This window comes from Muntiacus reevesi, chromosome 3 (genome assembly GCF_963930625.1).
Source record: "Muntiacus reevesi chromosome 3, mMunRee1.1, whole genome shotgun sequence".
In the NCBI taxonomy this organism is placed as follows: domain Eukaryota; kingdom Metazoa; phylum Chordata; class Mammalia; order Artiodactyla; family Cervidae; genus Muntiacus; species Muntiacus reevesi.
In genome coordinates this window covers 9,752,143-9,770,939 of record NC_089251.1, presented here as the reverse complement: position 1 = coordinate 9,770,939, position 18,797 = coordinate 9,752,143, and the positions used below count along the sequence as shown (strand labels likewise).

Below are 18,797 nucleotides of genomic sequence, written 5' to 3'. Positions count from 1 at the left end.
AGATCCACAAATAAGGGCCACACCACAGCTATGTTATACTAGGATGTTAGCATGGCATCCAAGGCCCTTTATGTGCCAGTGCAAATCTCAGTACAAATTCTCCTGTACCCTCTTCTCTGTCTCTCTGAACTAGCTTCATACCATTATTTCCAGGTGGTGGTGTTTTTTTTTTTTTCTTGTGCCTGGAATTCCTCTTGATTTCCACCTATATTCCACTTTGCAAAAATCTTACCCATTCTTTAAAGCCCTGATTTCACTTTTTGCCGTGAAGTGATCTTTGTTTCCCAATGAGAATATTTACTCTTTGGAACTTAGGAAACACTTTTCCTGTGATGCTTTGCATGGCCTGCTTTGTTTAAGAATTCATTTTAATATATTTTATTGCACTGAAAGTTAGAGCCACATCTTGCTCATTTATGTGTCCCTTCACTGCGTTTGGAAGAGTTTGAACTTCATAGTGTTTCAGTAAATATTTGTTGAGTAATTGTAAAATCCCAGAGGAAATAGGAGGTGCTTAGTGTTAACATATAACATATATCTGTACTTATATATAGAAATTGGTACAGAGCATCCTCCAGTGGGAAAAGCTCATTTTGAAAGTGGGCTGAAGGTGGTAGGAAGGGCAATTGAGTGCTGTTTCCCTTGCATGCCTGGCCATTCATAGTTCCAGAGTTCTCATACCTTTGTCTAGTTATCACTGCCATTTCACAAGTGTCTTAGTTTTCATTTTACCTAATACATAATGCTATTGGTGGTTGCCAATGAGATAGAAATTCAGATGAGTTAATGTCTGAGTGTGATATTATAAAATACCAGATTCCTAAGGAGTGATTTTCTTTTCCCCCTTACAGGCATGTAATGAATTCACTACACACGTGATGAACCTTCTCCGAGAGCAGAGTAGAACACGTCCCATTTCCCCAAAAGAGATTGAAAGAATGGTGGGCATCATCCATCGAAAATTTAGTTCCATTCAGATGCAGCTCAAACAAAGTACTTGTGAAGCAGTTATGATTTTAAGATCAAGGTTCCTTGATGCCAGGTATGTGAGGCCACAAATCCATTGCATGGCTTTTTTTTTTTTCTTTTCACTCTTTGTATATTATTTTATGTAATTCTGGCCAGTTGGTCTTAGGTTCTTTAATTTGGCTATGAGAGTCCTTCTCTACAATGAATAGATAATTCACCTCATGGTGTCTGCAGTGTCAAGCCTCATCTTGTCTGGGGGTGGTAGTGCTATTAGCTGCCAATTTGGTGACTCAATTTGGACTTCCCTCAGATGATAAGGAGTCTACCTGCAATGCAGGAGACCTGGGCTCGATCCCTGGATTGGGAAGTTCCCCTGGAGAAAGGAATGGCTACCCACTCCAGTATTCTTGCCTGGACAATTCCATGGACAGAGGAACCTGGCAAGCTATAGTCCATGGGGTCACAAAGAGTTGAACCCAGCTAACACTTCACTTTCTGGTGTCTCAGGAAACAAATAGTGTTAGTGCTGCTAATAATGACTTAGTAATATGTAGCCTTTTAACTCTGATGCTAAAAAGTATTTTTAAGGATAACATTCAGTATGTAACTTTGTTTTAATGCATGTTTGTTTTCTAAGAATTTCTTAAGATTATGTTGCTTGTGCATATTAGAAGAAAATCCTTCAAGGCACAGGTACACTTCTAAGGAAGAACTGGTATTTTAGTTACCACAAAACCCCAAACTCTGTTTTCCAATTCTAGAGGAAAGCTTCTGAGTTTCTCTTGTAGGGATACGTAGTTTCCTTTTATCTGAAGCTTTCACCAATTTTCACAGGAGTTAGGTAATAAATTGCATATGATGTGTTAGACCTACTGGGTGACATAACAGAGGAACTGTTAAGTTCCTACTCTATGCTGCCTCTACAGGAAAGCTTCTTGGGCATTGCTAAAGCTTGCAATCAGTCTTCAACATTGTAAAGGGGTTTCTATTTTATTTTGCTTTCTCTCCTTTGGAATCTCACAGAGGTGATAAATATTGTCCAGATTTCACAATATTAAAGAAAATAGCTAAATTAGCATCTCAACTGGAAAATAAGATGTGAGGAACAGTCTTCATGCCAGAGCTCTTCCCTGGAGCCAGATAGGAAACATGCCACCTGATTATGCTCCTATTCTATCATCTTTGGTTCCTTCTTCCATACTGAATTAGTCACTAGAACTCACCAGTGCTTTGTTTTCAGGATTTCTTGTATTAGCTCTTTTTTTCCATCCAAACTTGGACTGCTCAGTTCATGTTCATCCTTTTATACCTGGGCTAGCACAGTACTGTCCCACTGTACTTTTCTTCTGCTCATCCTCCAAGGCCCTTTTATGATGGACTCATTGCTTTACTTAAAAACCACAGTAGTTTTTCAATGTTGGATAACACATGCACACAACTTAACCTGGCATTTGAGGCCTTCTGTGACCTGTCCCGGCCCAGATTACTTTTTTGTTGTTACGATTTAAGTTTTATTTCTTATTTTTCCTACTTAACAAATACCAAGCTCACTATGAAAAATTTGGAAAACATGTAGACTAGAAGGATGAGTGATTAAAGACAATCATGTTTTTACTACCCAATGGGGAAAAAAAAGTCACTGTAAATGTTTTAATATCTTCCTTTCTGGTTTGTGGTACTTTTTTTGTTTCATGTTCTTGTGATGGTACAATATGCATAATTTAGTTTGCTTTTTAGAAAGCTTACCATGAATAGGCAAACATTTTTCATATAGAATAAACTATTTTAAATGTTAATTGTTGAAGTCTACCAGATGGATATATGATAAATAATTAACTTAGACATTTTTCCATTTTTGAGCATTTAAGTTGCTCCTGTTAATTTCCATGATAACCTCTTCCTTCCAATTCCTTTCTTCTTTCCTTCTATAAATATTTATTTGTGCTGAGGGTATATAAAGGTAAACAAGATGGGTTAACATACTTGCCCCAGTTGAGTTTACATTCTACCTGGGGAAATAGGCAATAAACAAGTAAACAAATATGCTATAGTATTTTGCTCAATAATGTAGTGAAATATGTTAGAATGGTAAATGCTATGAGGAAAAAGAAAAGCAAGGTAAAGGGAGAGAAAATGATGGACAGAAGGTACTGTTTTAGATAGATTTTCATTGCAATTAGCCTTTCAGTAAAAATCTTTATGCTTTCAACCTTTGTGATCTTTAGAATTATTTCCTAAGGATTAATTCTCAGAAATGGTATTATTAGATCAAAATGTGAACATTTTTAGTGCTCTTAATATATCACTAAATTGTTCTTTCCTCTGTTTAATCCAACATGAAATACCTCTTGGTCTCAGCTATTTCCTCTGACTAGAATTCTTTCTTTTCCTCTGCCTAACCACCTCTTCTACTACCACCCCTCAACTCCTATCCCTAGCCTTCCACAGTAAGTCATATTCTCTCAATCATTTCCCCAACTTGGCCACCAGTAATGAGTTGTCATCTGTGTGAGGGTGTCTAGCATGGAGCCTGGAGTGGAGGCAACGCTCATGTTTGCTGATTTAGTGAGACCTTGCTCATCCTTCCAGGCCTGGCCTAAATGGTCCCTTTTAGAAAGCCCACTTTAATCCTGCCACTGGACTGGTCCATGCCTTCTCGTGAACACTGATACTGTGTTGATACCATTCTCCAGACCAAACTTCATTCAGACTGCCTTAGTGTAGCTTTCATGATCATTTCTTCTCTTCCCGAGTAAGTCACTTGGTTACTGACAGCAGTGGCCAGGTCTTATACATATCCATTCCCCACAATTCCAATGTCTTATAGTGTAACAGACTGCAAAAAGTTCTTTATTGACTAACCAGATGAATGAATAATTCCACTTACTCCTTAGAATAGCTCAGAGCATTAAGAAAGTAGCAGTTAGGAAACCAAAACCATTCTTAAATTGTCAACATTGAGCATTTTAATGAAAAGTATTATATAATAAAGATATTTAAAAGTACTTTCTTCAGAGGAAGGAGACATATATAGACACCTGTGACTGATTCATGTTGATGTACAGCAGAAACCAATACAGAATTGTAAAGTGACTATCCTCTAATTAAAAACAAAATTTGTTTAAAAAGTTCTCTCTTCAGAAAGAGACCTTTCCCAACACAACTGCTGTTCTTACTTCTACAGATAGTTTCCTATTCTTGCCAACATGCATGCTTTTTCTTTTCTTCTTCACATAACTGCATTCATAATGTATACACCTAAATGATTTATACTTCTTCCAAGAAGAGAAAGGAAGTTAACAAGCTAGAATGAGCAGAGCCAGGGTGAGGCCGTGGCAGAGCTTGAAGCGGAGTCCCTCCTCCCGCAGAGACTGCCGTTAGGAATGTTGTAAGGCGTATGGGACACAGCCCCGGGACGGAGGCCCCGCTGCACGCTGGCCTGAGGCACAGCCATTTAGAGAGTGGTGAAGCCTGGGGGGAACGAAACTTAGGGGAAATGCTTAATGGGCATTTTCTAAAGAATGTTTTTCTGAAAAATAAATGAAGTATAAGATGGAGTTCTCTCTTATGCCTTCGAGTGAATGCAAATACTGAGCTTTGCTTCCATCTATTCTTGTAGTGCCTCTCAGCAAGCCCTCTGCACTGAGAAGGCAAGGTTTTTCTGCTCCAGGCAAACATGCTCATTCAGATATATGATCCCCTTGCTCACCCTGGCTTTTTGTAAAGCCATACTCACATTTTCTTCGTAATTGGACAAGCCGACGCATGTACTGGTGTAGAACAGTTAGGAATAAATTTGTGTTGGTCCCTCTACTCTTCTAGTAAAAGGGCTATAGTTTGGATGCAGCCAGACCATCTGGGGTGAGTTATTCTTTTCTGCCCATAAATTTGTTCTCTGAGGTTTTTTTGTGTTTTCTAAAATCAACCACTCCTAGGCGATGTCGATAAACGAGCCAAACTTATCTTTACTTTCCCAATATGTTTCTGCTCATTCCTCCTTTCATAAGTCTTCATTTTCCAAAGAAATGCCCCATGTGATTCGCTCCACCATACCTGTCTTGCTGCTGGATTCCATGTTTTACACTGAGTCACAAGCTCACATACTTACATGTAATGGAATTGAGTGGAGTGGCTAGATGAAGGGCAGTGAGGATTAGATAGAGCAAATGGATACACATCTGAGGGAACAGCCACCACTTAGCTGGCTGCCTTCTGAGAATGTGAGCCTGGTGTGACTGATCTTCCAAGTTTTCATAGGCAGCCAGAAACCTTTACAAGCAGGTCATTACTGTACTGTCTCAACAAGCATTATCTGTGGGCCAGGTAATTACTTTTAGGTTTGACAGTTTAAGTATCTATTCTAGACCTTTTCTACCCTACACACCCACTCACCCACTCATCAGACTGTGCCTCTTGAAAGCCCCAGGAAAGGGCTTTGTTTTTCTTGTCAACAATGCATGACTCCTGTAGAAACGCTGATTGCTCTTCTTGGTGTACGTTTCTTTTCACCCGTGTCTTCCCTTACCACCTCCCCCATCCAGCTCATCGTCAAATCCTGTTGATTTTAATCCCCAAGTAGATTTTGACTCTCTTCTTCATCCCTCAGGAAACAATGGTTTAACCTTCCAAAAAATTATTGAAATTATGAAATTTCAGGTCTCATAACTTGAGATGTTTTGATCAGACCTAGATTTCTTGCTCCCTTGACTCTCCCTTAATGTTGAAACAGAGATCACATACTTAACCTGCCATGTTAGTGCCATCATTTTAACTAGAAGAATCTTGTAGGGTATGCACATTTACAACTGCCTACTGATGCTGTCTTTCCTGAGTATATGCTATCACAATTAAGATCATTAAGATTATTTGTAAGACAATATTAGGAAAATTATTTGGGGAAAGTGTTTTCCAGTTACTGGAGAATTTAATTTAAAGTGAAATCTGACAGATGCTAATTTTCTTGCTGGAATTCTTTAAAATCTTAATAATAAGACCCAAATATAAATGACATTTTTGCTATTTGAAATACATTGTGAGCAAATACTTGATCTTCTGACATTCTGCCACCCCCTCCCAATAAAAATAAATAACTTGTCTTCCTTTAGTTTTTGCCTGGTGAGCAAATCATACCTGGGACCAGGCAGTTACTTAAGAAGAAAAATCCAGAAATTTTTTTCCCTTACCTTCTTTCTCTGTATTCCCTCACTCACTCCCCCCATCCAGTTTATTATCAAGTCCTTTTGCTTTTACTTTTCAAACAGCTTGAATCTTTTTATTTCCATTACTCTCACCCTGTTGCCAAGTTATAATCATCTCTCAATTTGACCATTGCTGTTGTCTCTTTAAATATCTCTACACTTCCTTTCATGCCCTCCTCCAGCTATTCTCAGTAGTCACAATGATCTTTTTAAAATATAAAACTTAAAACCTTTAATAGCTTCCTATTGCACTTAAAATAAAATTCAAATATCCATAGAGGGTCCACTAAGCCTGTATAATCTGGCCCCTGTCCATCCTTCCAGACTCATCTCACATATTTCCTGATTTTTTACTGTGCTCCAGCCTCCTCTAGCCCTTTAGACTGGCCAAGCTTTTTCCCTGTTTGAAAACCATTGCCTCTGCTTATTTCTCTTCCTTCTACTCTTTGTCTGACTAATTCATACACACTCTCCAGGTCTCAGAGTAAATGTCACTCCTTTAAGGACACCCTTCCCAAGTCCATAATCTGTGTTAGGCTTCCTTCTTAGACACTTTCATTATACCTTATACTTTTTCTTCATGGTACTTGACATGATCACCATAATTTATAAGTATTTATTTCTGTGCTGCTTATCTAATGTCTTTCTTTTCCTAACTCTAAATCTCCTGTAAACTTCCCTGGTGGTAGCCCTTATCTGTTTTGTTCCAACTGTATCCTTATTGAATATCTAGAACACATTAGATTCTCAATAAGTATTTGTTGAGTAAAGAGTGAAGTGAATTGTGCTTCACATTCTAGTGTTTTTCTTAGTTATCCTACATGTTAATGTGAATTGGATAGTTCTCTGGCGAATGCCAAGAGTATAATTTACAATATCATGATGATACCTGAGACCCTGAGAATGTTAAAAAATAGAAATCTAACATTTTTTGTATAATCCTAAGTAATATATCCCTCTTTAGTTAACGTGGATTATAACTACAATTCTCTTTTTGGTTCCTTCCTAGACGAAAAAGGCGCAACTTCAGTAAACAGGCCACAGAAATCTTGAATGAATATTTTTACTCACACCTCAGCAACCCCTACCCCAGTGAAGAAGCCAAAGAGGAGCTGGCCAAGAAGTGCAGCATCACAGTGTCCCAGGTGAGAGGGGTGCCGTACATGTGTCCTAGTCCTCCATTGATTGTAGGAGCCCTGCTTTTCTCCTCAGGGCGGTTTTATCAAATTTCATATCCAAATGTTTCATCATCAAAGAAGAGATAAGGAAAGCATAGATATTTCCACATTTTTATGCCAGCTTTTAAAGCTTAGATGATTTCTTTTCACCCTAAATGTCAAGGAATCAAAATGATCCCCGCTTCCCTAGTGTACATCTTCTGTAGAAAGAACAGAAACATACCTCGGGGAGTGACGTGGTTTACACTCATATGACTCTTCAGTAAACAGCATGTAGTCTCACTTTCCCAATTTAGATGACTGGTCTAAACTTCTACCAGTGAGAAACCAATGTATTTGTTGTCAAAAGGAAGTTTCATATAGCTCTATGATGAAAGCTTTGAGGAGTTCGCCAAGTCCTTTCTTGATAACCATGCTATGATATTTGGATTTCAAAGATTTCTTTGCTTTTTTGTTATCCATGAAATACAAGAATTAAATTCATGCCTATCCCTGCTTTTGTTGTTATTTTTTTAAGTGTCTATTTGTAATAAATCATGCCCTGGAAGTTACCTTTCATCTTCTAACAAAAATACACTTAATTTTAGGCAGATAGACTTGTTTTATTTTTAATGTATTTGGCTGCATCAGGTGTTAGTTGCAGCAAGTGGGATCTTCACTGCATCATGAAGGAACTTTGCTTGTGACACACGGACTCTCCAGTTGTAGCATGAGCTCAATAGTTGCGGCATATGGGCCCCATTGCTCCACTAGCATGTGGGATCTTAGTTCCCCAACCAGGGATTGAACCCACTTCCCCTGCATTGGAAGGCAGATTCTTAACCACTGGACCCGCTAGGGAAATCCCAGACTTGCTTTTTAGACTGAGGGTTGGAGACAAATAAATAACCAAGTAACTGTACCTTCTTAAAAAATAAGTATATTCTATTAGTCTTAGCTCTAAAATATAATTTTACTTAAGTTCTCATATTATTGTTTATAGATTATAACTTGAATAACATTTCTTTATAGCAAGCAAATGTGGTAGTCAGCAACCAGTTCTTGCAGTGGCACTTATGGAAAAGCTCACTCTTGGCAGAAATTTCAATGGTGCCTAGAAGTCATGTGACACAAATTTTAATGTAGCCTCTAAATAAATACTCATATAGGTCTGAAGTTCAAGATTCTAAAGACCCCTTTCACATTCCAATGAAAGTTTCATATTGGTGTTTTATTTTTATTTTTATTGAAGTAGAGTTGATTTATAGTGTTGTGCCAATCTCCTCTGTACAGCAAAGTGACAAGGCATTCCTTTTTTAATATTCTTGTCCACTATGGTTTATCACAGGATATTGAATATATATGGTTCCCTGTGTTATACAGTAATACCTTGCTGTTTATTCACCCTATTCATAACAGTTTACACCTGCTAATCCCAACAGCTGTCTCTGACGTAGAATTCAGATGTTTGTGGGTCCAGTTCAAATTAAGGTGTTTCATGCGTCTACTCCCTTTCTTGCTTTTCTTTTTTACTTCTATAACGTATTCGCCACTTGAGGTTAACACATTATATACATTTTTCAAAAACCAGTATAATCCTGGTTTTTCACTGGTTGTACTTGCTTCTTGTGTACGTTATGTAGGATTTGTTAACACATGCTTGTGTAACGAGTGAGAAGAGCTTCCTTCTGACTATTCTGAACTAGGGAGGTTTTGCTGTGCTTCTAAAACAGCCTAGGATCCCTTTTACCTTATTTTTTCTTTAAAAAAAAAAAAAATTGTTCACTACTATATTCATTCTGTTGGTTTTTCATAGAAAAATAGCTTAAGTTTTGGGAATTTTTTAGTAATTGCATCAGTTAGAAATAATATAGACATAGATATATTTCTTTGTCTATAAAGCAGACTTTATGATCTTTTTTTCTCCCCAATCAGCCTTCAAATGGAGAATTTCAGCAATCAGTGTAAGATTCAGTGTAAATTGTAACAATTTCCTCTCCTTTTTACTTTTTCACACTTAAAAGTGTTATTTCCCCTCCACCATTCCCTTTTCCCCACATCTCTGATATGGAAACAGTATTATTTTCACTATTAAAGACATAAGTTGCTAGCCTTTCTCCTCTTTCCCCGACTATGTGTGACATGCAGGGTCTTAGTTGCCCAACCAGGAACTGAACCTGTGCCCCCTGCGTTGGAAGCAGAGTCTTAACCACTGGACTGCCTGGAAAGTCCAGTCGCTAGCCTTTTTAATTAGTATCCTTTTAAGTTGTTTAATTTCTCTGTGAAAGCAGAGAATATTCCAGACCTGACAGGTGAACTAATTTCTAAAGATAAAAAACAGTGTTTTAAATATGCATCATACTAAAGTACAATTAAAGTTAGAATCCAGAAGCTGTTAATATACAAAACTAACTTTAAAATATTGAAACCCACTGAAAATTGGCAACTATAGCAATACTTTTTGCTAGATTTAAAGTGTATGAAATTGATTTATTCTTTATTGCTTGAAATACTTAAAATACTGCTTAAAATACTTAATAATTAGGAATAAGAAAGGCAGTCTCAGAAGAAAATGTAAGGAAATATATTTAGTACTTTGAGAAGAGTCTTTAAATAGATAAAATGTGTAAGCAGCAAGGGAAAAGGTTGATAAATTCAGTGGTAGGACGTTTATCAAAGTACTTTAAATAAAGACTGTGAAACATCAACATGATGCAATCATTTTAGTAAAGATTATATCAGGCAAGAATTATCAATAGATATTAAATCTAGGAGGATATTTGTATGAAGGATATGGTATTAAAGTATCCTCTCCATAGGCCTTTTATTAGTTACAAGGGATATTTTTTAGAAAGGCCATTATAGAGTGGAAAAATGGAATAAAACCTTGACCAGTTGATTAGACTCAACATTATCAAAGAGGGACAAATGGACATTTATATAGTATTTTGCCCTGGAATGTAACCTGAATATAATCACTAGAAAACATCAAAACATCAGCCAAACCCATAATGAGGAATGTTCTAGCTGGAAAAAAGTGAGGAAGAAGTAGTATTCTTAAAAATATAAAAGACCATGGAAATGTTCTAGATTAAGAGAAGCTAAAGAGACATGACATGTAAATGCAGTGTTTGACCCTAGACTGGATCCTCTACTGGAGGGGAAAATATCATAAAGGAATTATTTATAAATATTACAAATATTTATAAATTATTTATAATATTTACAAATTATATTACTAAAGTAAATTATAATTTGTAATTATACTGTGGTTATACAAGAGAACACCTCTAGTCTTACGAAATACACAGTGACTCACTTAAGGGCAAGGGGCCATGGTGTATATATTCAATAATTTACCCTCATGGTTCAGGGAAAAAATGTGTGTTTATACACACACACACACACACACACACACACACACACAAGCATATATGTGTGTGTGTGTGTATATGTATGTATATTGTTTTGTATTGTTCAGTCTGTCAGTCAGGTCTGACTCTGTACAACCCCATAGACAGCAGCCCACCAGGCTCCCCCATCCCTGGGATTCTCAAGGCAAGAACACTGGAGTGGGTTGCCATTTCCTTCTCCAATGCATGAACATGAAAAGTGAAAGTGAAGTCACTCAATCATGTCTGACTTGTAGCGACCCGATGGACTGCAGCCTACCAGGCTCCTCCGTCTATGGGATTTTCCAGGCAAGAGTACTGGAGTGGGGTGCCATATAAACACATACAAATATATATATACACACACACACACGCGTGCACACACACACACACACACACACACACACACACACATATACACACAGCATGAGAGAGTGTGTGTGCTTGAGAGCCCAACAATGATAAAACAAATGGGGTAAAATGGTAATAACAAGTGAATCTGGGTCAAGGGAATGCATACATATTCTTTACAGTTTTTATTCCTGCAGCTTCCTTTGTAAGTTTGAAATTATTTCAGATAAAGCCTTTTTAAAATGTGAAGACAGTCCACAAACTGTCATTTGTAAGTAAGTAAGAAGACATTTGTAAGTGTATAAGCAAGAGGATTAAAACCCAAAATATATAGAACTCCTATAAATTAATAAGAAAAAGATATCCTAGTTGAAAAATAGGCAAAAAACACAGGGATTTCATAGAAGATAGTTATCAGGAATCCATGTTTTCAAAACTGCATTAAAGTAACATTTATACTTGTTTAGTTCAGTTCAGTTGCTCAATTGTGTGTGACCCTTTGCAACCCCATGAACCACAGCACACCAGGCCTCCCTGTCCATCACCAGCTCCCGGAGTTTACCCAAACTCATGTCCATTGAATCCGTGTTATGCTTTAGATTGGCAAAAAAAATCCCAAGACTATATATAGAGTCCTGCACATTGGTTGGTAAGTATATATGGCAGCAAGAACCCTTAAACATCATTGGTAGAAATATAAATTGGTGTAACCACTTTGGAAAACTTGGCATTATCTTATACCTTTGAATATACACATATCATTCAATCCATAATTTCACCTTTAAATGAAATTGCCCTGGAAAACCTTGTGTATATTAGGAGACTTGTGGAAGCATTCATAGTAACATTGAAATAACAAAAAACTTGAAATAAGCCAGTTTTTCATTGACTGGAGAAGTGGATAGACCCACTGTGATATAATCCTACAATGGATTACTGTATAGCTATTAAAAATAATGATTTATAGCTACACACTATACACATCAATTTGTGTGAATTCTAATACTAAAGTGAAAATGCAAATTGCATATATATATATGGTAATAATTTTTTTATAAAGTTAAAAACCAAGTAAATAGCACATTATTTAGGGGGTGCATGGTTAAATATAAAGAAAGAAATGAAATGATAAAAAATATTATTGATTAGAATGGGATTGGAAAGAGATATTCAAAGAGTTCTAGTGGTATTGTTGGTTCAGTTCAGTTCAGTAGCTGAGTGGTGTCTGATTCTTTGCAGCCCCATGGACTGCAGCATGCCAGTCTTCCCTGTCCATCACCAACTCCTAGAACTTACTCAAACTTACGTCCATTGAGTTGGTAATGCCATTCAACCATCTCATCTTCTGTCATCCTCTTCTCCTCCTGCATTCAATCTTTCCCAGCATCAGGGTCTTTTCAAATGAGTCAGTTCTTCACATCAGGTGGCCAGTATTGGATTTTCAACTTCAGCATCAGTCCTTTCCATGGATATTCAGGACTGATTTCCTTTAGGATTGACTGGTTTGATCTCCCTACAGTCTAAGGAACTCTCAGGAGTCTTCTCCAACACCACAGTTCAAAAGCATCAGTTCTTCGGTGCTCAGCTTTCTTTATGGTCCAACTCTCACATCCATACATGACTACTGGGAAAACCATAGCTTTGATTAGACAGACCTTTGTCAGCAAAGTATTGTCTCTGCTTTTTAATATGCTATCTAGGTTTGTCATTGTGGTAGTATATTTATTAAGTTGTGACAGATTTATAGAAGTTAATTTAATTTTTATGCATTATAAACCTACACATATAAGCCTAGGAAGTCATATGTGAATTATTAAATTGAAATAGCAGAATTCTTAAAAAAATATTTCCATTCATTTGTTAACACAAATTTTCTTGTTGGGACTTTGCTGTCAGTCTGGTGGTTAAGATTCTGTGCTTTCACTGCAGGAAGCGTAGGTTCAATCCATGGTCAGGGAACTAAGATTCTGCATGCTGTGCAGTGTGGCAAAAAAAAAAAAAAAAAACACCAAAAGCAAACAAAATTTATTGTAACCCCTATTATGTGTCAGATACTTTGCTAGGGATGGAAGAGACATCTGTGAACTTTACAGGCTGAATCCCCTGCCCTACCTGATAGAATTGTGTACACATGTCACCAAAAGATATATATAAATATGAATATCCTTATCAACAGTACTAGAAACAATGGAAAGATCCTTCAGTAGGAAAATGGATAAATAAAAGTGGTATATTTGTGTATATTTAGGATATTATGTAACAATGAGAATGAATGAACTAAACTATATGTAATTATATAATGCTGTTTGAAAGAAGTCAGGCACTTAATGTATAGTTTAATTTATTACAGAGTTCAAAAGCAAGCAAAATTAATCTTAGTGTTAGAAATTAGAATTGGAAAGGGGAATGTTTTTCAATCTAAATGATGGTTCCATGGGTGTATTTACTTTATGGAAATTTATCAAACACTGTACTTATGATATGTGCCCCTTTTTTTGTATATAAATTTTTATTTTTTTATTTTTTATTTTTAAATTCATTTATTTAAATTGGAGGCTAATTACTTTACAATATTGTATTGGTTTTGCCATACATTGACATGAGTCCACCATGGGTGTACATTTGTTCCCCATCCTGAACCCCCCTCCCACCTCCCTCCCTGTATATATATTTTTAAATTGACTAAAAGGTTAGTTATACCACAGCAATAAATCTGCCCTATGGAGCTTGGATTTTCCTGGTAGGATACAAACAGGTAAAGTAAATAAATGAAATTATAAGTTAGAAAGGGATAAGCATTATGGAGCAAAAGGAAGGAAGGAGAATAGGGAGGTAAAGGCTGTAATTTTCAATAGAGTGGTAAGGAAAATTCCTCCTGAGAAAATAGCTTTTGGTAAAAATTGAAGGTGATGAATGACCAAACCATGTGGCTAATTGGTGAAAAACATTCCAGGCAGAGAGGACAGTAAGTGCAAAGGCTCTGTGGTAAAAATAGCCTGAGCAATTGGAGAAAGTGGTAGGAAATGAAGTCAAAGAGACTGGGAGGTCCAAATGGTGCAGGGGCCTTAGAGACCATGGTAATGACTTGGCCTTCTACTCAAAGTCAGATAGAATACTGAGGGAGTGACATGATCTGACTTAAGTTTTAACAGGGTCTCCATGGGTGCTGTATTGACAATAGACAGTAGGAGGCAAGGGGAAGCAGAGATGCCAGTTAAGATGCCACTGCAATAATCCAGGCAGAAGATGATGGTGGCTTGGACAAGAATCATAGTAGTAGAGGCTGAGAGATGGCTGCATTCCAGATAATTGTGAAGGTACAGCTGAGGGTTTACTGATAGGTTGACTTTAATATTTTTGGCCTGAGCAGTGGAAGTGTGAAGTTGTTATTAAGTGTGTTAGGGAAGGATTTGGAAGGAATAGGTACTGGGGTAAGATCAGGAGTTTGGTTTGGATCATATTCAATTAATTTGTATTATAGATGGCTCAGATGGCTCAGATTCTTCTGCTGGCAATACAGGAGACCAGGGTTTGATCCCTTGGTCGGGAACATCTCTTGGAGAAGGGAATGGCCACCCTTTCCAGTATTATTGCCTGGGAAATTCCATGGACAGAAGAGCCTGATGGGCTACAGTCCATGGATCGCAAAGAGTGGGACATGACTGAATACAGCATAGCACAGTGTGATTTAGTAAACTGGAGTTCCCCTTTTACATAACACTCTGAAAGTTCACAAAAAAAGAAATTTCATGAGCACTGAGAATCATAGTTAAAATAGTCATATATTCTTAACCAGGGGGGCAGATATTAATATGCTTTTACTTTTTGGAATAGAGCTAACTTGCTTATTCAAGTTAGTAAGTCACAAAAAATTCCATTGTTCTCCTGATTCCAATTTTGAATTTAAATAACTCTCGCCCTCCTTTCTCTGCCAGGTGTTTTTAGAATGAAAAATGTTAACTTATTCTTCACTGCTACTGTAATTGAAGTGTACTGTAAAGAAAAGATTGATTTTCTTTTTTAGCAAATGAGAACCTGAAATAATAGAGTGCTTAATTTGCAGCATTAAGTTCATTCATTCATTCATCCAACTTAGATATCTAACTAACATAGCTTTTTAAAGCGGTACAGAAGACCCACTTCTGTAACTGTCTAGTGTGGAAAAAATTACATAACCCTTACTGATGAGGAGGCATGTTCAGAGAAGTTAAATGAATTGAGAAGAGCCACAAATCTTGGTGAGTGGGAGAGCTGAAAGTTCTTACATAGAAGTTCTTGATAAAAAGAAATAAAACAGATTTTTACTTTTTTTCCTGCAAGAGGCAATGTGATTCCTCTTTCCCTTGGGTCTCGGCTCAGAGTCCTGGTTTGTGAGGTACAGACTGGACTTATATCACTAGGGCTGCATCATTTCCCCCTAAGCTACTTAGAGACTCCAGGCTAGTTAGTAATCTGAGGTCTCCTTACTCATTAAACTACTTATTCCAAAGCAGTGAATATTCAGTAAGCTAATTAAAATTTGTAAGTAAGATTTCTTTATTAAAAAAATCTATTAAAATAAGAAGAAGCCCGTTAAAATAATAATTAGAGCAGGAAAAATAAAGATGACTATCAAATTACAGTATCTTTTGCAGCTATCCATAAAAGCCTTTTCAGTGATTTTGGCAGTAGACAGAAGGCAGAAGCGAGTTTCTACTCTTAAGTTAGTATGCAGTTGGTGAACTGGAGATGAATTGAAGGAAAATGGCAGCTATTTTGTTGAAGTGGATCTTTCACACTGTCTTAAAAGTAGGCTGCAAACCCCCTTTTCTGTGAAGTCTCTGATTGTGTGTCCTCCTGGAGATGGGATGTCATTAAACAATGTACAAAGAATAAAGGAACAGGTTGTAAAAAGATGAGAGCTTTGACGAGGTTGTAACTCCAAATACAGATAAGGCATATATGCACGATTTCAAGAAAACAGGAAAGCCACTGATTTTTAATTGTTGTTCTTCTCTGCAAACAATCAGCACCATGATTAACTTGGTGCCTAAAGCTTGCTCCAGGGATGTCAGTTGTTATATTCATCTTAGAGAATCTTCTTTAAGGGAGTCTGTAATACTTGTTGTGACACTCAGTTAAGGATAGAGAGACTATTCCGGCTTAGATGTAGTGTTTTTTGAGTTTTCCTATCAAGAAGAAGCCATAACCAGAATCATGGTCCCTCCAGTGTTTGTCCCCTTCCCACCTTGTCTGTCCTTTCCCTTTGAGCATTCCAGTCTGTCATCATTGCATCTCACCCTTCCACTGCTTCACTTCTGTGGTCAGACCAACAAGCCAAAGTACCAGTCAGGGTCCCAGGAGAAAACAGATGGCACACTCAAATTAGAATAATTTGAGGATATCTTAGTAAAGTGAGTGTTTACACAAGTGTGGGCAGAGTGTAGGGAAACCACAGAGGATAATGCTGGTCCTGCTTGGTTCTTTTACTACCCCTTGGCCTAAAGAGATAAGGAAGATTATCAGAACCCAACCATGACCTAGAAGCTGTGCGGAGAAGGCCAGTAACTGAGATCTTAAGTAAAAGCAGCATTACGATGAGGGAGTCTGGGAAACAAATACTCTGACCTTACTTTCGTCTCTTCTCGTCTCCTACCAGTGACTTCCTTTGGCCAGAAGCCTCGAGGCATATAGGTCAGCCTCTTGGCGCCCAGTGTAGGGCGAGAGTAGATATGGATAGGTAAGAGTGAAAAGAGGAAATACAGTGTAGCCTGAAGGGCAAAGTCCCATCAGAACTAGCTCTGAGTTCAGGCCTCCTGGCTTCCCACTTACATCGACTGTGGTAACCTCACCCAGGAAATCTGGGATTCTCCAGAGATGCTCTTGTGCTTCCTTTTGGCTTCTCTTCCTTCTGTCCGTTTATGTGGAGAGCATACTATTTTTCTAAAATGAGTATGGATTTTTGAGAGTAGGCGCTGAATACAGTGTGAGTAAGTTAACTTGATCCACCCAAATGCACATGCCAGGAATTTGGACTGTTTTTGTGATTGTCTCAGCAGGCACCAGGTACCTGCTATGATCACTGTGGCAAAGAAAGGTGAATAAGATAATGTTCTTTTCTCTGGGAAATGTCAAATTACTTGAGGGAGACAGACAATTGTGTTGCTGACAGGATGCCGAGTTATCCGGGGGAATGTACCAATGCATATGGGTACCAATGAATATGGTACCAGGAGGGTTTTAATGAGGATTAGGAAAGTACCCTCAATTTAAAACTCTGTGACCTTGGACAAGTCATTTAAACTTACTGTACCTCATTTCCTTGTGTATAATTTGAATAAAAATAGCTAAATAAAGCTACAGTGAGTTTCAGTGAGAAGACAATATAAATCTCCTAGCAGAGTGCTTATCAAAGAGTAAGACAAATTATAATAATAGTTGTTATTATGCTGTTTCTCCTGCCTGGGATGGTCTAACCCTGAACTTCCAACACATATGCATAAATATTTTAATTACTACTCTTTCAAAGCTTACTTCAAATATCAATTCTTCAAGAAATTTTGCTTAAACTTCCAGTTCATATCTTCTATTATATACTTTCATAGCTTCTCATTCTTTTCCTTGTTAACACTTACCACAATTGTAAGTAACTAATGAATTGTTTAATGCTATTCTTCTGATAGCTGGTGAATTCCCTGTTGATTGAGACTGTGATCTTATTCAGCACTATATCCTGAATGCCTAGAAGAGTGTACAGCACTTAGACACTCAGTGAGTATTTGATGAAGAAATTATTTAGATAGAAAGCCAAGCTGGAGCCTGATTGGGGAAGGTCTGCAATTATGGTGTTTAGATGTCTGTAATTATGCCTATAATTATATGCTTGAACAGTTTAGATATGTTTTGCATTAATTAATTAGTTATACATTATTCATTCAATAAGTGATCTTTGGTCATTGTGCTATTCTGTCCTTGTGGAACTTACATTCTAATGAGGAGAGAAGGATAATTTATACATATATATACATATGTATATATATAAAATGTATGTGTTTGTGTATGCTCAATTGTGTCCACTCCTTTGGAAACTAAAGAACCAAAGCCCCCTAGTCTCCTCTATCTTTGGAATTTTTCCAGGCAAGAATACTGGAGTGGGTTGCCATTTCTCTCTCCAGGGGATCTTCCCAACCCAGGGATCAAACCCACATCTCTTGCATCTCCTTCATTGGCAGTCAGTTCTTTACACTAGCTCAGCTGGTAAAGAATCCGCCTGCAATGCAGGAGACCTCAGTTCGATTCCTGGATCGGGAAGATCCGCTGGAGAAGGGATAGGTCACCCACTCCAGTATTCTTGGGCTTCCCTGGTAGCTCAGCTGGTAAAGAATTTGCCTACAATGTGGGAGACCTGGGTTGGGAAGATCCACTGGGGAAGGGATTGGCTATCCACTCCAGTATTCTGACCTGGAGAATTCCATGGGCTGTATAGTCCATAGTGTCGAAAAGAGTCGGACATGACTGAGTGACTTTCACTTTCACTTTTCACTATTCTTTACCACTAGCACCATCTGGGAAGCCCTATATATAAATAATATTTAATTATATATGTTATATATCTTATATTTTAAATATAAATATTATATATAATGCCCTGTGGTGAATAAGCACTGTGAAGTAAAATAAGGGCAATATAGATTTATGGGTTGGGGTGATGTGATAAAGATTTATGAAAGGTAAATCTAGCACTAATGTAT

General features: G+C 37.4%; 1 protein-coding gene across 3 annotated transcripts in view; it reads left to right on the top strand.

Moving 5' to 3' along the window:
* The window catches only part of PBX3 (PBX homeobox 3), a 218,068-nt gene that overhangs the window by 174,537 nt on the left and 24,734 nt on the right, over nucleotides 1–18,797 (top strand). For all 3 annotated transcript variants that reach the window (XM_065928440.1, XM_065928443.1, XM_065928442.1), the window contains exons 4-5: nucleotides 852–1,042; nucleotides 7,177–7,312. In XM_065928440.1, the coding sequence (XP_065784512.1) occupies nucleotides 852–1,042; nucleotides 7,177–7,312 (327 nt within the window). The remainder of the gene's footprint in view (nucleotides 1–851; nucleotides 1,043–7,176; nucleotides 7,313–18,797) is intronic.